At 42.4% G+C, this 19,867-nt stretch overlaps 1 protein-coding gene across 1 annotated transcript; it reads right to left on the bottom strand.

Annotated features, from left to right (window-relative positions):
* Window positions 1–1,815: 1,815 nt before the first annotated feature.
* On the bottom strand, window positions 1,816–19,268 carry LOC145356166 (uncharacterized). The gene is made up of 3 exons (XM_080208775.1): window positions 18,206–19,268; window positions 3,241–3,314; window positions 1,816–2,904 (listed from the first exon to the last, which is right to left on the bottom strand). The coding sequence occupies exons 1-3, from the start codon at window positions 19,266–19,268 to the stop codon at window positions 1,816–1,818; spliced, it is 2,226 nt and encodes a 741-aa protein (XP_080064901.1).
* Window positions 19,269–19,867: the final 599 nt, after the last annotated feature.

Genomic DNA, 19,867 nt, shown 5'->3' with positions numbered 1-19,867 from the left:
TAACTCGTGACTACCCGAAGTTCACCTGCATTACTACTTTTAAAGAGAAAGATGCGAGCTACATTTGATTTGTTATGACCTCCAGAAACTTCAGAAATAGCAAAGCGTCAACAAAAATCTCAAGTTTCTAGATGAGAAGCGAGGTCAAATCAATGTTTATTTCAAGAAGAAAAGTGAATGTTAGTGCTTAATTATGCCATGAGTGAGAAATGGGTACCAGCCATTGTTTTAGCAAAAACAGGTCCAATTTCCTACGTGCATCAAGCTGAAGATGAACTAGTTTGGTGACGCCACGCTGATCAATTGTTGTCATTTCGAAATGATTCCTCAGAATCATCTCCAGAAGTACCAAGTGCTTTAGTCCTTGGTGTTGTGAATACGACTACAAAAGACTTAGTTGAATCTGAGATGCCTGATAATAGTGTCTCAGCTACCATCACACGTAGAATGATGCAGAACTAGTTCAAGAGAAGAAGTGAAGAAGCATCTACTGAACTTCCAATTCATATGTTTAGGGCCAAATTCCTGAAAGTCGTACACAACTGGAGAGGAATAGACGTCCTTCTGATCAACGTTCTTTTTGATTTGATTTATTATTGTCACATGTATTGGCATACAATGAAATGTATTGTTTCTGGTGAGCTATATGGAAAATGCATACCATTCATAGAGAAAGAAAGAAGAGGGTGCAAAATATAGTGTTACAGTCATAGCTAGGGTGTAGAGAAAGATCAACTTAGTGCAAGATAGGTCCATTCAAAAGTCTGACAGGAAAGAAGCTGTTTTTGAATGAGTTGGTACATGTCCTCAGATTTTTGTATCTTTCTTCCGACAGAAGAAGGTGGAAGAAAGAATGTCCGGGGTGCCTGGAGCCATTAATGTTGCTAGCTGCTTTTTTTGAGGCAGAAGGAAGTGTAGACAGAGTCAGTGGGTGGGAGGCTGGTTTGAGTGATGCACTGGGCTTCGTTCACGACCCTTTGTAGTTTTCTGCAGTCTTAGGCAGAGCAGGAGCCATACCAAGCTGTGATACAACCAGAAAGTAATCTATAAAAATTGGTGAGAGTTGTAGTAGACATAACAGATTTCCTCAACCTTCTGAGAAAGCTGAGGCACTGGTGGACTTTCTTAACTATAGTGTTGGCATGTGGGGACCAGGACTGTATAAAATGATTAATAATGCATTGTACTGTATCTAGAGTGTTATTGTTCCTGTGTATAACATTGCAATAATTCGTTGTCATGACCATAGAAGTAAAAGGGCAGGGGTGTTATATATTTAAGTAGTTGCATGTTTGCTTTAAGAGCTGACCACATGAGTTGACCATTACTTAGCATGATCTGAAACACGGTAGAAGTCACTTTAGTTCTATGGAAGAAGAGAACAAGTATTTTTCAAATTGATAACTTGATTTAAAACTTGCAGTTTATTTTAGCAGACACTTGTTAGAAACAGATCAGCCTTTTATTAGATATCACAAAATGCATTTATTTCATCGTTGTGCGCTTAATTTAGAAAGTTTATCTTTTAGTCATAAGTAAGCTTATATTAACACTGAAAGTTACTGTGAAATTTCCCCGAGTCTTCAGAGTGCAGAGCCTGTTCGGGACAATGCATCTAACCAGCAAATCTTTCAGAGTGTAGGAGAAAACCGGAGCACTTGGAGGAAACCCACTCAGACACAGGGAGAACATTCAAGCTCCACACAGACAGTGACCCAAGCCAGGAATCGAACCCGGGTCCTTGACGCTGTGAAGCAGCAGTACTAACCACTGTGCTCCAGTGCCGCCCCAATTACATAATTACATATGCTGAAATTAACCACTGGGTGTTGTAGTCAATGTGATATCTGACTGGGATTGATCACGGGGATTACACTCCAGGATCCCTTTTAGTTCCAGACCCGCAACCATTTCTCCTCTAGGTTCTCCTCGTTGCATTGAACGATGAGTTGTTGACCTGAAACAGTTTAAATTAAGAGAGGCAAGCGCTTTCATCAAAGCATCTTTAAATATCGAACTTGAAAAGTAGTAAATAACTGGATCCAGCACTGTGTTCAGATATGTCATAAACAGTGTATTACAAAATACCTCAACAGCTATTTTATACGACTTACAGCCTTCACTGCCTGTTAGTCTGGTAACTAAAACAGCGATTACAGCCACGTTTGTGGGCAAGAAACACAGTACAAAAACTGCTGCCACAGCTATCACAAGCTTTACTGCTCGTTTATATTTACCCCTCGAATTAGTTTTCATCTGTTTTAATTTCCATGTTATACAGAATGTGGAGAACAGGATAATCGGAGCTGGCAAAGCAAACTTGAAAACAATAAAAACAATATCAGTCCAAATTTGTGTAGGACTGAGGTGATGGGCCATGTTAAAGGGTTCACAGTATGTCACATCGTCATGATTGAAGGTATGTGATTCTGCTAAAAGATGTGAACAAATAGCCACTGCGAAAATCCATAAGGCGCCTGTTACCTTCACTGCACAGCTTGCAGGCATCTTGTTCATTCTGTGGTGAGGGTGGACCACTTTAAAATAGCGATCGATCGATATAACAGTGAGGAACAGGATGCTTCCTGCCCGGTTTAAGGAGATGAAAAATACATTCAGACGACATGGAGCATCACCAAAGATCCAGTTCTTGCCCCGTATGAAGTAATCTGCTCGAAATGGTAAAGAGCAGATTAACAGAGTGTCTGCAATCACCAGGTTCAGTGAATAAACAGTGTTTGGCCTCCAGGACTTTACATGAAAACAGAAGATCCATAAAGCAATCACATTTCCAATGAATCCGAGGATACAGGTCACAATAATTATGGGTGGATTATAGGCTGAAGGAACCTTTTTCTCAAAAACACACGTCTGGTTGTCCATTTGGGGCAGCATTGCAGTAAACTCTCAGCCACACTGCCACAGGAATGAGTTGATGAACTGAACGTTCCATAACTTTATATAAAGTTCTTCCACATTACATCATTGATTGTGGGTGGTGCTTTAATTTTACAAAATTACAGCCAAACTCCAGAAAACACTTCAGCTAGTATTTACAGTGAGGTCACTCTTCACATTTGAAATACAGTTAGGTTTTTAAAATGGTTATTTGTTAAAATACCGACATATCAGAATATTGAATATTGAACTGTAAAGACTGAAGTTGCTCTGTGAGAGCAGTTCAAAATGGGCTGACAGTCAGTCAGCAAGAGATATTTCACTGTTACCCATCTCCTTTACACTGGAGTGCACAGGACAATCGTTCATTCCCTTCTTAGGGACTCGTTTCTTGATCTCACTGTTGGGTACAATTGCTGTGAAATTTAACAGTTTGGCAACATTTTCCATGATGTGGATATGCAACATTTTCCAAGCCAGCATAAAATAAAAACTGTGTGGTAAAAAGTGAGCAGCAATTCAAAGAAGCTTGTTGGCTAGTTTCACTCACTATATTTCTATTGATTTTTGAACTGAGTATCTTCACCCTGTCTTTCGGCTAGAGGTTCTTTACAGTTAATTTATTTGCTTGCTCAACCAATGTTTTGCAATTCCTGTTCATGTGGGAAGTGGTAGAATGTTTACTGAAACTTTTTCTTTTATGAATTGGCTTCCAGTTCAGTTCAGTGTTTAACTGTTTAAGTGCTCTGACTGTAAATGGTGCAACCAGATAGGTTGTCTTGTAAGTATATGGTAAAAGAATAGGGAATAATGATTATTCTGCTTAACACATTCCAACACTCTCCCTCTCTCTCTCTCTCACTCACACACACACACAGTGAAGAGTTTTTAAAAATAAAAAACATACACATAAGGTCCTCAGACATTGTCTTAGACACGGCTTGGCGATCACTATAGTTTTACCTTAATTAAAAGGAATAATTGGACACGTATGGGAACCTATTAGAATGGCCAAACTAATCCATGCAGAGAGGTATAAACCCCTAAAAACAAAAATATAATGTATAACTCTGCATGGATGATACTCCGACCGCATGGTGACTGGATAGAATCCACAGGCAGATCTGGGGAAAGTGCAAATCTTTTAAGTATTTGACTATCAGAAGCAATGGTAGAAACCTGTACATAGATTGACTCATTACAACTAACGAGGTTGGATTGACCATGCTGAATTCTTCCTCAGTTTACCTTTCCACGGTAATTTCATTACATTGCTAACGTGAGCCTACTGGAGACACTCATTAATTAACTAAATAAATTGTCGATGAAGTAATTTTTGCACTACCAACAAAAGACTTATCCTCATACCAAACCCATAAACCAACCAAATAAATGGGAATATCCCTGCACCAACTTGCTCCAACAACTAGTGCCCCCACCCCAACCCAGTACATACTACCTGAATCCACACCACGACATCCTGCCCACCACAACATAAAACACCCACAAAGAATAAAAAGTCACTCCATCCCATCAGCTCTGGGAGCCCCCTCAACCCACCCAACCTAATAGGCACACACAGGAGACGAAGGCGCCAAGATAGGGGAGGACAACAAACCACCCTTCAACCAACAACCTACCCTCCAAATCCCTATCAGGAAACCCCCAAGATCTTTCTTTTCCACTGCCTGACCTCTTGCCCCTCCCCATCCCCAGTAGCCCACCTACTATCCCATCAGTAGCCCAACCACTAACAAATCCTCCCTCACACACACACACAAACCCACCCACCCACCCCAGAAAACAGAATCTGACTTGGCAACAGACACAAAACCTTCCTGGGGCCAGGAAACCCCCAAAATACAACTCTCCAACACACACACCACTTGGACATCCATCACAGCCCCCAGAAACATATAAACCCCTGACCTAGCAGCCCCCTCCTCCTAACACACACCAACTCAACAACCATCTTCCCTGACCCTCCTAAAATATGACAGAAGCAGACCATTACCATGTTTTCCTTTGTTCTTTCCCCCCCACCCCAACTATTCCTTCTCTTTCGCCACATGGGGGTAACCCCCACTCACCACCGCACACAAGAAAAAACTAACAAATAATAATATACAATATATAAGAAAAAGGCCTAGGAGGCAAAAAGACAACAAGCCACAGGGAGCAACAAGGGTTAGACGTAAGCCGAAAAAAAAGTGGCGGAGCACAAAGGAAAAGGGACAGGTCCTCTCTCTGTCCGATCCCAAAAATCAATCTCTCTCACACAGACATGCATTTAAGAGTTTACATTTCCTGACACATGTATGTCACAAAGCAGAAGAATGGATGAAATTATAAACAGCCCAGTATAATCCTGTAAATTGATCACTGGGATTATTTTTGACCAATCCTGATAGTCTTTCTGGATTCTAAGTGATTTGGAGATGTTAACAGCTGCTGAGTTGAATTTTACAAAGCTGCCCACATTATTTGGCTCATTAAACAACAGACAAGGTTCAAGTGGACAGCATGTTAGCACTGTGGTTAGCACGGCAGCTTCACAGTACCAGGGACCCGAGTTTGATTCCCGGCTTAGGTCACTGTCTGTGGGGAGCTTGCATGTTCTCCCTGTGTCTGCGTGAGTTTCCTCTGGGTGTTCCAGTTTCCTCCCACATTCTGAAAGACATGATAGTTAGGTGCATTGACCCGAACAGGTGCTGGACTGTGGCGACTAGGAGAATTTCACAGTAACTTCACTGCAGTGTTAATGTAAGCCTTCCTTGTGACTAATAATAAAATAAGTAAATAAAGCATGCAGGATAGCTGGAGAGAGAGCGAGTTGTTAGGGTCCCAGCCAAGAACCCCAGCGTATATCATGAAGCCAGACTAGCCCAACATCCTTTTCTATTTTGGCATGAGTGTGAGGAAAGGATGCTTCACTCCAGGAGTAATTCTACTGACAAGTTAGCAGTCTTTTATCAAAATAAGCTTTATTCATAACACAGTTTAAGTATAACTCTAACAAAATTAAGCAGTTTAAGTATAAATAATTGAACAGTCTTTAAATATGAAAAGACATATCTCTAGTTTCTAACTTAACACTCTTTCTGTTCCAAATATGCAACATCCTTAAAACCCCCTTTAAATATAGTTATCAATCACAAATATAATTGCTATAATCTGTGTTGACAGCCTTGAAGTTTTCAGATATAGTGCTTTTAGAAGCCTAAAAAAATCTCCTAACTTCAACAAGAGCAGCCAAGCTCCTACTCCTTTCAGCAAAAGCCTGTTTCCATGTTTCAAATCCAGGACTGTACATAAACCACAAGATCACATGACCCTGTAAATCAACTTAATCAGAAATCCCAGGGAACTTAAATAAACAAAATCCATTAACTCTACTTAACTTGCTAGGTTGAAATGAGAAATTATCTTGCTTCTCAGCATCTGAACTGTTCATCCCAGACTACCTGTCAAAAAAAATGTGAACTTTAAAACATTCTCCTGAAATGGAAAAAATACACTATGTATATACATATATTCACACCTTTCCCTTAAAAACCATTGTCTTCATTTTACTAAAGGCTTTTTCCCCCATACTATTGGTACTCTATAAGATATGTACCATATTAAATCTAAGCATGCAAAGTTAAACCATGGTATAGTCCAGTTCAGTCTTCCTTTTCCAATATTGAACATTCCATCCTTTTACATCAACGTTGTGATAAGGCATCTGCAGTCGCTTTCTCTGTTCTTGCTAATGCTTGTAACTCTGCTGTTGTTCAACTGCTTCCTCTTTCTTTTCAGGTGTCTCCTTCTATCCTTCGTCCTTTTTTGATTCCAAGTCAGTGTCTGGTTCCCTTGTCTTGATTGTAAGTTAATCTTGGTGGTGTCCTCAGAGGCCGGATCTGGAGGGTAAAACTTTATATTGAATGCAAACTGCCGCAAATCATTTCAGATTTGCTTTTTAATTTCTTTTGCTGAATCCAAAAAGTTCTTTTGATTTTCAGAGTCCTGAAATTTCAAAACTGAAGTAACCTTTTTCCAGAAGGTTGAGCTTCACATAGACTTTATCAAAGGGAATCTGTCCCTTTGCACACTTTCTTAACTTTGCATATGTTCAGAACCATCCAGAAAAGTCGCTTTACCCCTGTCCCTTTTCCTTTGAAATGGCCTTAGTTGCTCTGTCAGGCAGTCCAACTCCCCCTTCTGCTGTGAAATGGTATGCTCAAAAGTCTTCCCAGAGTCTCCAGTTTTCAGCTTCAGTTTATTCTTACAGCTGCTGGCATTCCTTTATCATTCTGCTATTTTGTTCCCCAGTCTCCATCTTGTGATCACATATGACTGCTGACTGATCTAAATTTTTCTTATCATGGATGCTGAGCTGTTGTTGAAGGTCCTGCGGTTTATAGTCAGTTAATTTCAACAACTCAGGAACAGGCTCCAAATCAGTCAACTTTTTCTATCTTCATCATGGTCAACAAATACTGATTCTCACTTTTCATTTTAGGCAAGGGTCCCATGCAATCAATTAGCACACTAGAGAAAGGTTCCTCAAATGCCCAAATGGAAATTAAGGGTGCTGGTTTGATTGTCGCTTGAAGGTTTCCAAGTACCTGAAATGTGGGACATGTAAGGCAAAATTCAACCACACTGTTGTGTAATCCAGGCCAATAAAAGTATTTTTGTATTTTTGCTTGTGTTTTCCTTACCTGCAAATGACCTGCTACTAGAATCTCAAGTGCCTCCCACAAAACCTCCTTTCTATAACCCAATGGTAGTATAACTTTATGAACTTCTCCCCATTTTTCATTTACCTGAATATGCAAAGGTCTCCACTTCTCCATTAAGAAATTACTTCTAAAGTAATCACACTTCAGTTTGACTTTGTTGTATTCCTATGTTCCATCGGGAATTGGCTTAGTCATTTAGACAATGATCCTTGGTCACAAATTACCTTCAACGAATGCTTCATTGTCTGAACAAACCTGTCAGCCAGCTTATTTATGGCAGGATAATAAGGAGTGGATCAGATGGGTTTGATTCTGTTCTCTTTTCGATAATTTGTTAATTCTTGCAAAATGAACTGCAGCCCATTGTCACTAACAAGCTTTTAGGTTAACCGATTCTTGCAAAAATCTCATCCAGTCTTTCTTTTGTTCTTTCCAAGGACATAGACTTCCTAAAAGTGACTTCAGAACATTTTGAGTGCATGTTTCCCATAATCAAAACCTTTTGTCCTTTAAATGGTCTGGTGTAAGGCAGACACAGGGAGAATGTGCAAATGACAGACAGACAGTCAGCCAAAATCAGAATTGAACCTGGGTGGAGCTTAGCAAGCCTGAAACAATCAGAGCTTTGAACTGCGCATGCACAGTGAGAAAATAATGTCTGTGGGAACCATCGCTCCCAGGCTGCAAATAGGGGATAAAGTGGTCCAGGAACCAAAAGCGGGAATGATGGCCCCCATAGACATTGCCCTACCCCCACAAAATAACTGTCTCCCTTATCCACCCACTCCCCTCTGCTACCCAGATCACAACTCCCACCGTTCAACTGCAGAATGGCAGCGGTCCCCCCTCCCCTACCAGAGATCCATTGGCCTCGCCCCCAACCCCTCTCCACCAGAGAATTATCTGGCTCGCCTTTGCCAAGCCAATCTGTATCACGCTGAATCTGGAAAATGAGGGAAATGCTGGTAAAGTTGGGCGGGCGGCCCATTAATACAATTTAAATTGTTCTGCTCGGCAACGTTCAGATGGGACAGGGAGGTTTTGGTAGGTTACGGGAGCCATGGTACATGAAAGTTGTAACGAACCTAGTCAAAAAGAAAAGTGTACAATAGGTTCAGAGAGAAAGGCGATGTTAGGGATCTAGAGGAGTACACTGCTTGTAGGAAGGAACTTAAGGATATTAGGAGAACCAGAAGGGGTCATGAGAAGGCCTTGGTAGGTAAGATTAAGGAGAACCCTAAGGTGTTCTACAAACATGTGAAGAGCAAAAGGATGAGATATGAAGGAATAGGAGCTATAAAATGTGAAGGTGGGAAAGTTAGAAATAGCAGAGGTGCTTAGTGAATACTTTACCTCGGTATTCACGATGGAAAAAGATCTGGGTGGTTGTACTGCAGGCTTGCGGCGGACTGAAAAGATTGAGTATGTGGACATTAAGAAAGAGGATGTGTTGGAACTTTTGAATAGCATCAAGATAGATAAGTCCCTGGGACAGGATGGGATGTACCCCAACATACTGTGGAGGCGAGGGAAGAGATTGCAGAGCCTCTGGCGATGATCTTTGCATCATCGATGGAGACAGGAGAGTCCCCGAGGATTGCGGATGTGGTTCCTATATTCAAGAAAGGGAATAGGGATAGCCCAGGAAACCTCACTGGTTGGTAAGTTGATGGAGAAGATCCTGGGGAACAGGATTTATGAACATTTAGAGAAGTTTAGTATGCTCAAAAGTAGTCAGCACGGCTTTGTCAAAGGCAGATCGTGCCTTACGAGCCTGGTTGAGTTCTTTGAAAATGTGACTAAACACATTGACGAAGGAAGAGCGGTAGATGTGGTTTATATGGACTTCAGCAAGGCATTCGATAAGGACCCCCATGCAAGACTTCTTGAGAAAGTGAGAAGGCATGGGATCCAAGGGGCTGTTGCCTTATGGATCCAGAAGTGGCTTGTCCGCAGAAGGCAGAGAGTGGTTGTAGATGGGTCTTTTTCTGCATGAGGTCGATCACCAGTGGACTGCCCCAGGGATTTGTTCTGGGACCCTTGCTGTTTGTAATTTTCATTAATGACCTGGATGAGGAGGTGGAGGGATCGGTTGGTAATTTTGCCGACGACATGAAGGTTGGTGGTGCTGTGGATAGTTTGGAGGGAAGTCAGAAGTTGCAACGTTACATAGATAGGATGCAAGACTGGGCGGAGAAGTGGCAGATAGACTTCAATGCAGATAAATGTGTAGTGGTCCATTTTGGCAGGTCAAATGGGATGAAGGAGTATAATATCAAGGGTTGGACTCTTAGCAGTGTAGAGGATCAAAAGGACCTTGGGGTCCGAGTCCATAGGACTCTTAAATCGGCCTCGCAGGTAGAGGATGTGGTTAAGAAGGCGTATGGCGTACTGGCCTTCATCAATCGAGAGATTGAGTTTAGGAGTCGGGAGACAATGCTGTAGCTTTATAAAACCCTAGTCAGACCCCAGTTGGAGTACTGTGCTCAGTTCTTGTCGCCTCATTACAAGAGGGATGTGGAAGCTATTGAAAGGGTGCAGAGGAGATTTACAAGGATGTTGCCTGGATTGGGTGGCATGCCTTATGAGGATAGGCTGAGGGAGCTCGGTCTTTTCTCCTTGGAGAGACGAAGAATGAGAGATGACCTTATAGAGGTGTATAAGGTGTTGAGAGGTACAGATCGGGTGGATTCTCAGAGGCTTTTTCCCAGGGCTGAAATGGTTGCTACGAGAGGACACAGGTTTAAGGTGATGGGGAGTAGGGGCAGAGGAGATGTCGAGGGTAAGTTTTTCACTCAGAGGGTGGTGGGTGAATGGTGCCATCAGTGGTGTGGAGGCAAATTCGATGGGGTCTTTGAAGAGACTTCTGGATGAGCGCATGGGATTTAATAGGATTGAAGGTTATAGGTAAGCCTTGTAGGTAGCGATATGATCAGCACAACTTGTGGGCCGAAGGGCCTGTTTGTGCTGTAGTTTTTCTGTGTTCTATGTTCTAAATGCATGCAAATCTATTTAAATCGCCATTGCACCCGTTTCAGGTGCGAATCGGATCAGAGCCATTTTCGGGCCTTGGTAAAATGGGCATGGGCGTGGATCGCGTTATGGGCCTCACGCCCAACTTCACCAAGTTTTCGCGCCCACTATGGTAAAACCAGGCCCATTGAGTCACATTGCAAAAGCTTGTTGGGCTATCCCACTTTCCCCAGCAAAGAATATTCAGAAGCAGAATCTGGGTACCTTCTAGAAGAGCAAGTTGCATTCTAATAACAGAATTTACAACACAGAAGAAAAGAACTACGACCGTGAAGAAGAGAATGCCATTTGGATTTTGGGTGATTCTGAAGTTAAATGGACAACCTATCAGGATGGAGGGCAATACTGGTACTACTGTGTCTTTATTTCCGTGGACTGCATATCAACAAAAGCTGATCTCTCTTCCTTTAAAACCAGTTGACATGATTTTAAGGACATATGTGGAAGAGAAGATGCCATTAATTGGTTATATCATGGTCAACATAGACTTGAGTGGACTGCGGAGTTGCCTCTCATGTGGTCCTTGGTAATTTTCCTGCTCCAACTGGAAGATAATGATTGGGGAAGATAAAGCTTAACTAGTGTGCTCTCATTTGACTAGTCAATGTCAAAACAGACCTACCGCACCTTCTGGATAAATATAAGCATATTTAAAGTTTGGATGGATAGTTAACTGTACGGCGGTATGCCTTGGACTACAAGAAGATATAGACAGAATGCCAAGTGGACAGATAAGGGGGAGGTAGAATTTAACCTTGAAAAGTGTGAGGTGATATACTTTGGAAGGAATAATTTGACAAGAAAGTATTCAATAAATGGGAGGATACTAGGAAGTTCTGTGGACCAAAGGGACGTTGGCTTGTTTGTCTACAGACCTCTGAAAGCGGGATGTTAATACGGTGATGAAAAATGCTTATCGGACACTTGCCTTTATCAGTCGAGGCTTTGATTACAAAAGCAGGTAAATCACGTTGGAGTTGAGTGGAATTTTGGTGAGGCCACAGCTGGAGTACTGTGTGCTCCACGTTATAGGAAGGATGTGATTGCACTGGAGGGAATGAAAGGAGATTCACCAAGATGTTGCCTGGGATGGAACATTTAAGTTATGAACAGAGGTTGGATAGGCTTGGGTTGTTTTCATTGAGCAGAGAAGACTGAGGGGTGACCTGATTGAGGAGTACAAGATTATGAGAGACATGGACAGAGTGGATAAGGAGCAACTATTCCCCTTAGTTGAAGGGTCAGTCACGAGGGGACATATGTTCAAGACGAGGGACAGGAGGATTAGGGGGGATGTGAGGAAAAATCTTTTTAATCAGATGGTGGTGACAGTCTGGAATGCACTGCTTGAGAGGGTGGAGGAGGTAGGTATCTGGATGAACACTTGGCATACCATAACATTCAGGGATCTGGGCCAAGTGCTAGCAGATGAGATGAGGTGGAAGCTCAGGTGTTTCTAATGTGTTGGTGCAGACTGGATGAACTGAAGGTCCTTTTCCACACTGTATGATTTTAAGAGTGCATTTGAAGAGACACTGGTTCACTGAAGGGAGCTCAAATCAAACTCAAGATAAAGCCTAACAGAATGAGGGGAGATTTGATAGAGGTGTCTAAAATTATGATGGGTATAGGTAGAGTGAATACAAGCAGGTTTTTTCCACTGAGGCTAGGGGACAAAAAAACTAGAGGACATGGGTTAAGGGTGAAAGGGGAAAAGTTTAAAGGGAATATTGGGGGTACTTCTTCACACAGAGAATGGTGGAAGTGTGGAATGAGCTGCCGGATAAAGTGATGAATGTGGGCTCACTTTTAACATTTAAGAAAAACTTGGACAGGTACATGGATGAGAGGGGTGTGGAGCGACATGGTCCAGGTGCAGATCAGTGGGACTAGGCAGAAAAATAGTTCAGCACAGCCAAGAGGGGCCAAAAGGCCTGCTTCTGTGCTGTAATGTTCTATGGTTCTATGAAACCTAACAGTCAACCAATAAGTCTCAAAACAAGAGCAGTGCCACCTGTGATTTATTTGAAGTTCGAAGAAGAATTAGTATGACTTGTTAATACTGGTGTATTTGAGCTGGTTCCAATGAGTGACTGGGTTCTATCCTAAAGATTGATGGATCAGATATTAAGTGAAATCTCTGCAATGTCGCCTGAATGATGTCCTAATTTCAGGGATCATTGAACAAGAACACTGGTGTAATTTAGAAGTAACATGGGAATTTCTTCAACCATATGGCCTGTGTATCAAGAAAGAAATGTGTGGCATTTTCCAGACATCAGTCCATTATTTGAGGCATATTATTGATAATAAAGGCCTTCATAAAGCAATTAAAAAAAGGAAGCTATTCTAGAAGCACCATAACTGATGAGTATGATGCAATTGAGATCCTTCTTAGGATTAGTAACGTATTATGGTAAATTTGTTCCTAATGTGGCTGCATTATTGGAGTATAATTTTTCGTTATTTGTATGGTAGTCACTTCACATTATCGACTGATCATCGATCCTTAACTACTACCTTTGTGCCATATGAAGGCAAACCATCATTAGCTGCCAGCCAGTTGCAAAGATAGTCACTGACCTGATCTGCACACTCTGACAATGTAAAATATTTTCTATCAGAGCGCCACACGAATGCTGATCCTTTACCATGCTTAGTATTCTCAATTGAACAGATGCTATGAACTAATTTTACTCATATTCTTTATTTTTTGCTGGTAGATCATTTGCCTGTCATAAGAACATAAGAACATAAGAAATAGGAGCAGGAGTAGGCCATCTAGCCCTTCAAGCCTGCCCCGCCATTCAATAAGATCATGGTTGATCTGTTGTGGCTCAGTTCCACATTCCCGCCCTCTCCCCATAACGCTTAATCCCCTCTCTTATCAAAAACACATCAACCCGCATCTTAAAAATATTTAGCGAGGTAGCCTCCACCACTTCAACGGGCTGAGAATTCCAGAGATTCACCACCCTTTGAGTGAAGAAGTTCCTCCTCAACTCCGTTCTAAACCGCCCCCCCTTTATCTTGAGGCTGTGCCCCCTAGTCCTACTGTCCTTTCTGAGCGGGAAGAGTCTCTCCACCTCTATCCTATCTATCCCATTCATCATCTTATACGTCTCAATGAGATCTCCCCTCATTCTTCTAAACTCTAACGAGTACAAGCCTAGTTTATTCAGCCTCTCCTCATAGCTCAATCCCCTCAACTCCGGTATCAGCCTAGTAAACCTCCTCTGCACTCCCTCCAAGGCCAAAATATCCTTGCGTAAGTACGGCGCCCAAAACTGCACACAGTACTCCAGCTGCGGCCTCACCAATGCCCTATACAGCCGCAGCAAGACCTCCCTACTTTTATATTCAATCCCCCTCGCTATGAAGGCCAGCACCCCATTCGCCTTCCTGTCAAAGTTTCTCAAGTTCAGTGATGTAGCAGGAATGATCCCATGATGGAGACAGTGATGGATATGATACTGAAAGGAACAATAGCTGGAATGTGTTGTCCACACCTGATTTGAAATCACGGCCATGATTCTGCCAAAAGCGCTGAATTGGTGGGAAAACTGTTCTAAATCCTGACTGTTTTATCAGTTCAGCTTCTCACCCGAATCTCCCCACTCTGTGCATTGCAGAGTTCCCTCTGTGAAAATCATTAAAAACCCAGGGGGACGGGGCCTATTCACTCCAGAGTCTGACAGTCCTGGAAGTCTGCGCAGGAACAGTAGTTCCAATCTGTCAGTCTTCCCGTTTGCTGGCCAGCCCGATCTCTGACCAGCTCGGGACCCCAAAGGTGCTGCCCAATCAGCTCACCTCCCCCATCAACCCCCACGACCCGATTGCGGACTCTGCAACAATTCCTGGGCCAGCCCTAAACCACACCTCCCCCCCCTCCCCCCAGGTCCTGGAGTGCCCCAATGCACAGCCTAGCTCCCCCAGTGGTGGCCATCCCCCACCCCTCACCCCAGCAGAAGCCCCCTCCACCTGATCCCCTCCTGGGTCAGACCCCACCACCCATAAGGCAGGTCTCTCCCCTCCCCCAGCAGACCATCACCTCCCCCCCCCCCCAGCTTGCCCCTGTCACTGTTCTTCCTCCAGCCCAGACAAATCCTGTCTGCAGAATGGCAGCAGGACCCACCATCCTGACCATTTGCCCCTAGGCCCCCTTGGCACTGCCCAATATCTGATGGGCAATGCCAAGGTGCCCCCAGACATGGGCACTTTGCTTCTTGGGCAGTGCCGGAGGTACAGACTGGCACCTGCCCATGCCCGGGGGCACCACCCGCCCCCACCGCTCACCCCCCTCCCCCCCCCCCCCCCCCCGGGGTCCCAAATTGCCCATTATGGCAGGGTCTCCTGCTAGTTCCCCAAACATGGGGAGCTAGTCTAAACCCCACTGGAATGAAGTACTCCTGGCCCCGTCCCCCTGGGTTTTTAATGATTTTCACAAATGGGAACTCTTTAATGCATAGAGTGGGGAGATAGATTTGGGTAAGAAGCTGAACTGAAAGTTCCCGATAATCACATTGAAAACATATTTAAAATACATTTTAAAAAGAGTCAAATTGCTTACCTGCCTTCCCGCCAGTTTCTAGCATAGTCTGACCAGCGACTGTTCCCTGGCTTTGGAAGATGCGCATACGTTCACTGCATATGCGCAAATCCTGGAACAAAGCCAGTGGTGCACATCTCCCACCACAGCCTGCCACAAGAGTTGTCAATCAGGATGGGAGATTTGCAACCTATATGTATCAAGAAAGCTTGAGTGATCATCTCAGTTAAGTGTCTATTGTTGGGAATTCATAGAATCCCTACAGTACAGAAGGAGGTCATTCAGCCCATCAAGTCTGCACCAACCACAATCCCATTCAGTCCCTTTTCCTGTAACCCCACTTTACCCTACTAATCCCCGACACTAAAGTTAATTTTGTATGACCAGTCCATCCTAACTCGCACATCTTTGGAATGTGGGAGGAAACCGCAGCACCCGGAGAAAATGCACACAGACATGGTGAGAGTGTGTAAATTCCACGCAAACAGTGACCCAAGGCTGGAATTGAACCTGGATCCCTGTTGCTGTGAGGCAGCAGTGCTAACCACTGTGCCACCTTGCCATCTAATTTGAATGATCATTCCTCCTGGTCTGCATGGAAAAGTTCTTGAATAATTACATGAAGGACATCTTCATGTCATCCAAATGAAGGAATCAACACATAGTTATTTTTGGTGGCTGGATTTGGGTAGCCAAGTTGAAGAAAAATTGGGACAGTGTAAATCCTGTGCACGAATGAGAAATACACCACTATTTTCTCATTTCCACCACTGGGAGCGACCTAAAATGCCATGACAACAATTGTATGTAATTTTTGCTGGTCTGTTTGAGAGTTACATGTCATTAGTTATAACTGATGCGCACTCAAAGTGGCCCGAAGTTGTTTTCTGAGATCTGCTATATCTGAACAAACTACTGAAACAGTTGACAAAATCTTATATGAATGATTTGGTAAACCAGAAGAGATTGTTAGCAATAATGGTCCACAGTTTACTTCACAAGAGTTTGAGGATTATCTCAAAGTAAATGGTATTTTGCTATAAAATCCACACCTCATCACCTGTCAACCAATGGATTTGCTGAAAGTTTTGCACAAGTTTTGAATTCTTCAAAGCTTCAAGAGAGCAAAGTTCGTTATCACATTGTGTGAATAGCTTTTGCATCTTACAGAAACTTAACTCATGTGACTACCCGAAGTTCACCTGCATTACTACTTTTAAAGAGAAAGATGCGAGCTACATTTGATTTGTTATGACCTCCAGAAACTTCAGAAATAGCAAAGCGTCAACAAAAATCTCAAGTTTCTAGATGAGAAGCGAGGTCAAATCAATGTTTATTTCAAGAAGAAAAGTGAATGTTAGTGCTTAATTATGCCATGAGTGAGAAATGGGTACCAGCCATTGTTTTAGCAAAAACAGGTCCAATTTCCTACGTGCATCAAGCTGAAGATGAACTAGTTTGGTGACGCCACGCTGATCAATTGTTGTCATTTCGAAATGATTCCTCAGAATCATCTCCAGAAGTACCAAGTGCTTTAGTCCTTGGTGTTGTGAATACGACTACAAAAGACTTAGTTGAATCTGAGATGCCTGATAATAGTGTCTCAGCTACCATCACACGTAGAATGATGCAGAACTAGTTCAAGAGAAGAAGTGAAGAAGCATCTACTGAACTTCCAATTCATATGTTTAGGGCCAAATTCCTGAAAGTCGTACACAACTGGAGAGGAATAGACGTCCTTCTGATCAACGTTCTTTTTGATTTGATTTATTATTGTCACATGTATTGGCATACAATGAAATGTATTGTTTCTGGTGAGCTATATGGAAAATGCATACCATTCATAGAGAAAGAAAGAAGAGGGTGCAAAATATAGTGTTACAGTCATAGCTAGGGTGTAGAGAAAGATCAACTTAGTGCAAGATAGGTCCATTCAAAAGTCTGACAGGAAAGAAGCTGTTTTTGAATGAGTTGGTACATGTCCTCAGATTTTTGTATCTTTCTTCCGACAGAAGAAGGTGGAAGAAAGAATGTCCGGGGTGCCTGGAGCCATTAATGTTGCTAGCTGCTTTTTTTGAGGCAGAAGGAAGTGTAGACAGAGTCAGTGGGTGGGAGGCTGGTTTGAGTGATGCACTGGGCTTCGTTCACGACCCTTTGTAGTTTTCTGCAGTCTTAGGCAGAGCAGGAGCCATACCAAGCTGTGATACAACCAGAAAGTAATCTATAAAAATTGGTGAGAGTTGTAGTAGACATAACAGATTTCCTCAACCTTCTGAGAAAGCTGAGGCACTGGTGGACTTTCTTAACTATAGTGTTGGCATGTGGGGACCAGGACTGTATAAAATGATTAATAATGCATTGTACTGTATCTAGAGTGTTATTGTTCCTGTGTATAACATTGCAATAATTCGTTGTCATGACCATAGAAGTAAAAGGGCAGGGGTGTTATATATTTAAGTAGTTGCATGTTTGCTTTAAGAGCTGACCACATGAGTTGACCATTACTTAGCATGATCTGAAACACGGTAGAAGTCACTTTAGTTCTATGGAAGAAGAGAACAAGTATTTTTCAAATTGATAACTTGATTTAAAACTTGCAGTTTATTTTAGCAGACACTTGTTAGAAACAGATCAGCCTTTTATTAGATATCACAAAATGCATTTATTTCATCGTTGTGCGCTTAATTTAGAAAGTTTATCTTTTAGTCATAAGTAAGCTTATATTAACACTGAAAGTTACTGTGAAATTTCCCCGAGTCTTCAGAGTGCAGAGCCTGTTCGGGACAATGCATCTAACCAGCAAATCTTTCAGAGTGTAGGAGAAAACCGGAGCACTTGGAGGAAACCCACTCAGACACAGGGAGAACATTCGAGCTCCACACAGACAGTGACCCAAGCCAGGAATCGAACCCGGGTCCTTGACGCTGTGAAAGCAGCAGTACTAACCACTGTGCTCCAGTGCCGCCCCAATTACATAATTACATATGCTGAAATTAACCACTGGGTGTTGTAGTCAATGTGATATCTGACTGGGATTGATCACGGGGATTACACTCCAGGATCCTTTTTAGTTCCAGACCCGCAACCAATTTTCCTCTAGGTTCTCCTCGTTGCATTGAACGACGAGTTGTTGACCTGAAACAGTTTAAATTAAGAGAGGCAAGCGCTTTCATCAAAGCATCTTTAAATATCGAACTTGAAAAGTAGTAAATAACTGGATCCAGCACTGTGTTCAGATATGTCATAAACAGCGTATTATAAAATATCTCAACAGCTATTTCATACGACCGGCAGCCTTCACTGCCTGTTGGCCTGGTGACTAAAACAGCGATTGTAGCAATGTTTGTGGGCAAGAAGCACAATACAAAAACTGCTGCCACAGCTATCACAAGCTTTACTGCTCGTTTATATTTACCCATCGATTCAATTTCCAATTGTTTTAACTTCCAGATTATAGAGAACGTGGAGAACAAGATAATCGGAGCTGGTAAAAAAAAATCGAAAACAATATAAACAATATCGGTCCAAATTGCCGTGGGACTGAGATGCCGGGTCATGTTAAAGGGTTCACAGAATATCAGATTGTCATACATGAAGGTGTGAGGTTCTGTTAACAAGTGCGAACAAATAGCCATTGCCAGAATCCACACGACACCTGTTACCTTCACTGTACAGCTTGTAGGCATCTTGTTCACTCTGTGGTGAGGGTGGACAACTTTAAAATAGCGATCGATTGACATAACTGCAAGGAACATGATGCTTCCTGTCCGGTTTAAACAGATCAAAAATGTATTCAGACGACATAGAACATCACCAAAGATCCAGTTCTTCCCCCGTACGTAGTAATCTGCTCGACATGGTAAACAGCAGATTAACAGAATATCTGCAATCGCCAGATTGAGTGAATAAACACTGTTTGGTTTCCAGGGTTTTACATGAAAACAGAAGATCCATAACGCAATCACATTTCCAATGAATCCGAGGATAAATGTCACAATTAGTATGGGTGGATTGTAGGATGAAGGAACCTCTTTCTTAAAAACACACGTCCAGTTGTCCATTGTAGGTAGCATTGCAGTAAACTCAGCCACACAGACACAGAAATGAGTTAACCAACTGAAGAGCACTTCCACTTTAGGTCATGGATTGTGGGTGGTGCTCTAATATTAGAAAATTACAGCAAAATTCCAGGAAACCTGTAAACGTATATTTACCACAAAGTCCTTTTAGAATACATTTAGGTTCTGAAAACGATTATTTGATATTGGACATTGAATTGTAAGGATTGAAATTGCTCTGTAAAAGCAGTGCAACATCTGCTGATAGTCAATCAGCCATTGGTTTTTCACAGTTACACATTTCCTTTCCATTGAAGTGCACAGGGCAATGATTCATTCCTTTTTCAAAGACTCATTTCCTGGTCTGGCTTTTGGGTGCACTTGCTGTGAAATTAAACATTTGGGAAACATTTCCAAGTCAATGGAAAACTAAACTTGATTTGGTGAAAAGTGTACAGCAATTCAAAGGAAGCTTGTTTCACATTGCAAACATTGGCTAATTTCACCCACTATATTTCTATTAATTTTTCTACTGGGTATCTTCACCCTCTCCTTGTGGATAGAGGTTTACATGTTAACTTCATTTACTCATGGACACCACG

This window comes from Carcharhinus amblyrhynchos, chromosome 20 (assembly GCF_965287045.1).
Source record: "Carcharhinus amblyrhynchos chromosome 20, sCarAmb.v2.hapA, whole genome shotgun sequence".
In the NCBI taxonomy this organism is placed as follows: Eukaryota; Metazoa; Chordata; class Chondrichthyes; order Carcharhiniformes; family Carcharhinidae; genus Carcharhinus; species Carcharhinus amblyrhynchos.
The sequence above is the reverse complement of the archived record's forward strand: the minus strand, read 5'-3'. Positions and strand labels throughout refer to the sequence as shown.

Coding starts and splice junctions, on each gene's coding strand:
- LOC145356166 (XM_080208775.1), bottom strand. CDS start 19,268: ATGGACAACTGGACGTGTGTTTTTAAGAAAGAGGTTCCTTCATCCTAC. Junction 3,315..18,205: donor ATTGACTACAACACCCAGTG/GTTAATTTCAGC, acceptor TAAATTTCACAG/CAATTGTACCCAACAGTGAG. Junction 2,905..3,240: donor ATTGTCCTGTGCACTCCAGT/GTAAAGGAGATG, acceptor TGTGGCTGAGAG/TTTACTGCAATGCTGCCCCA.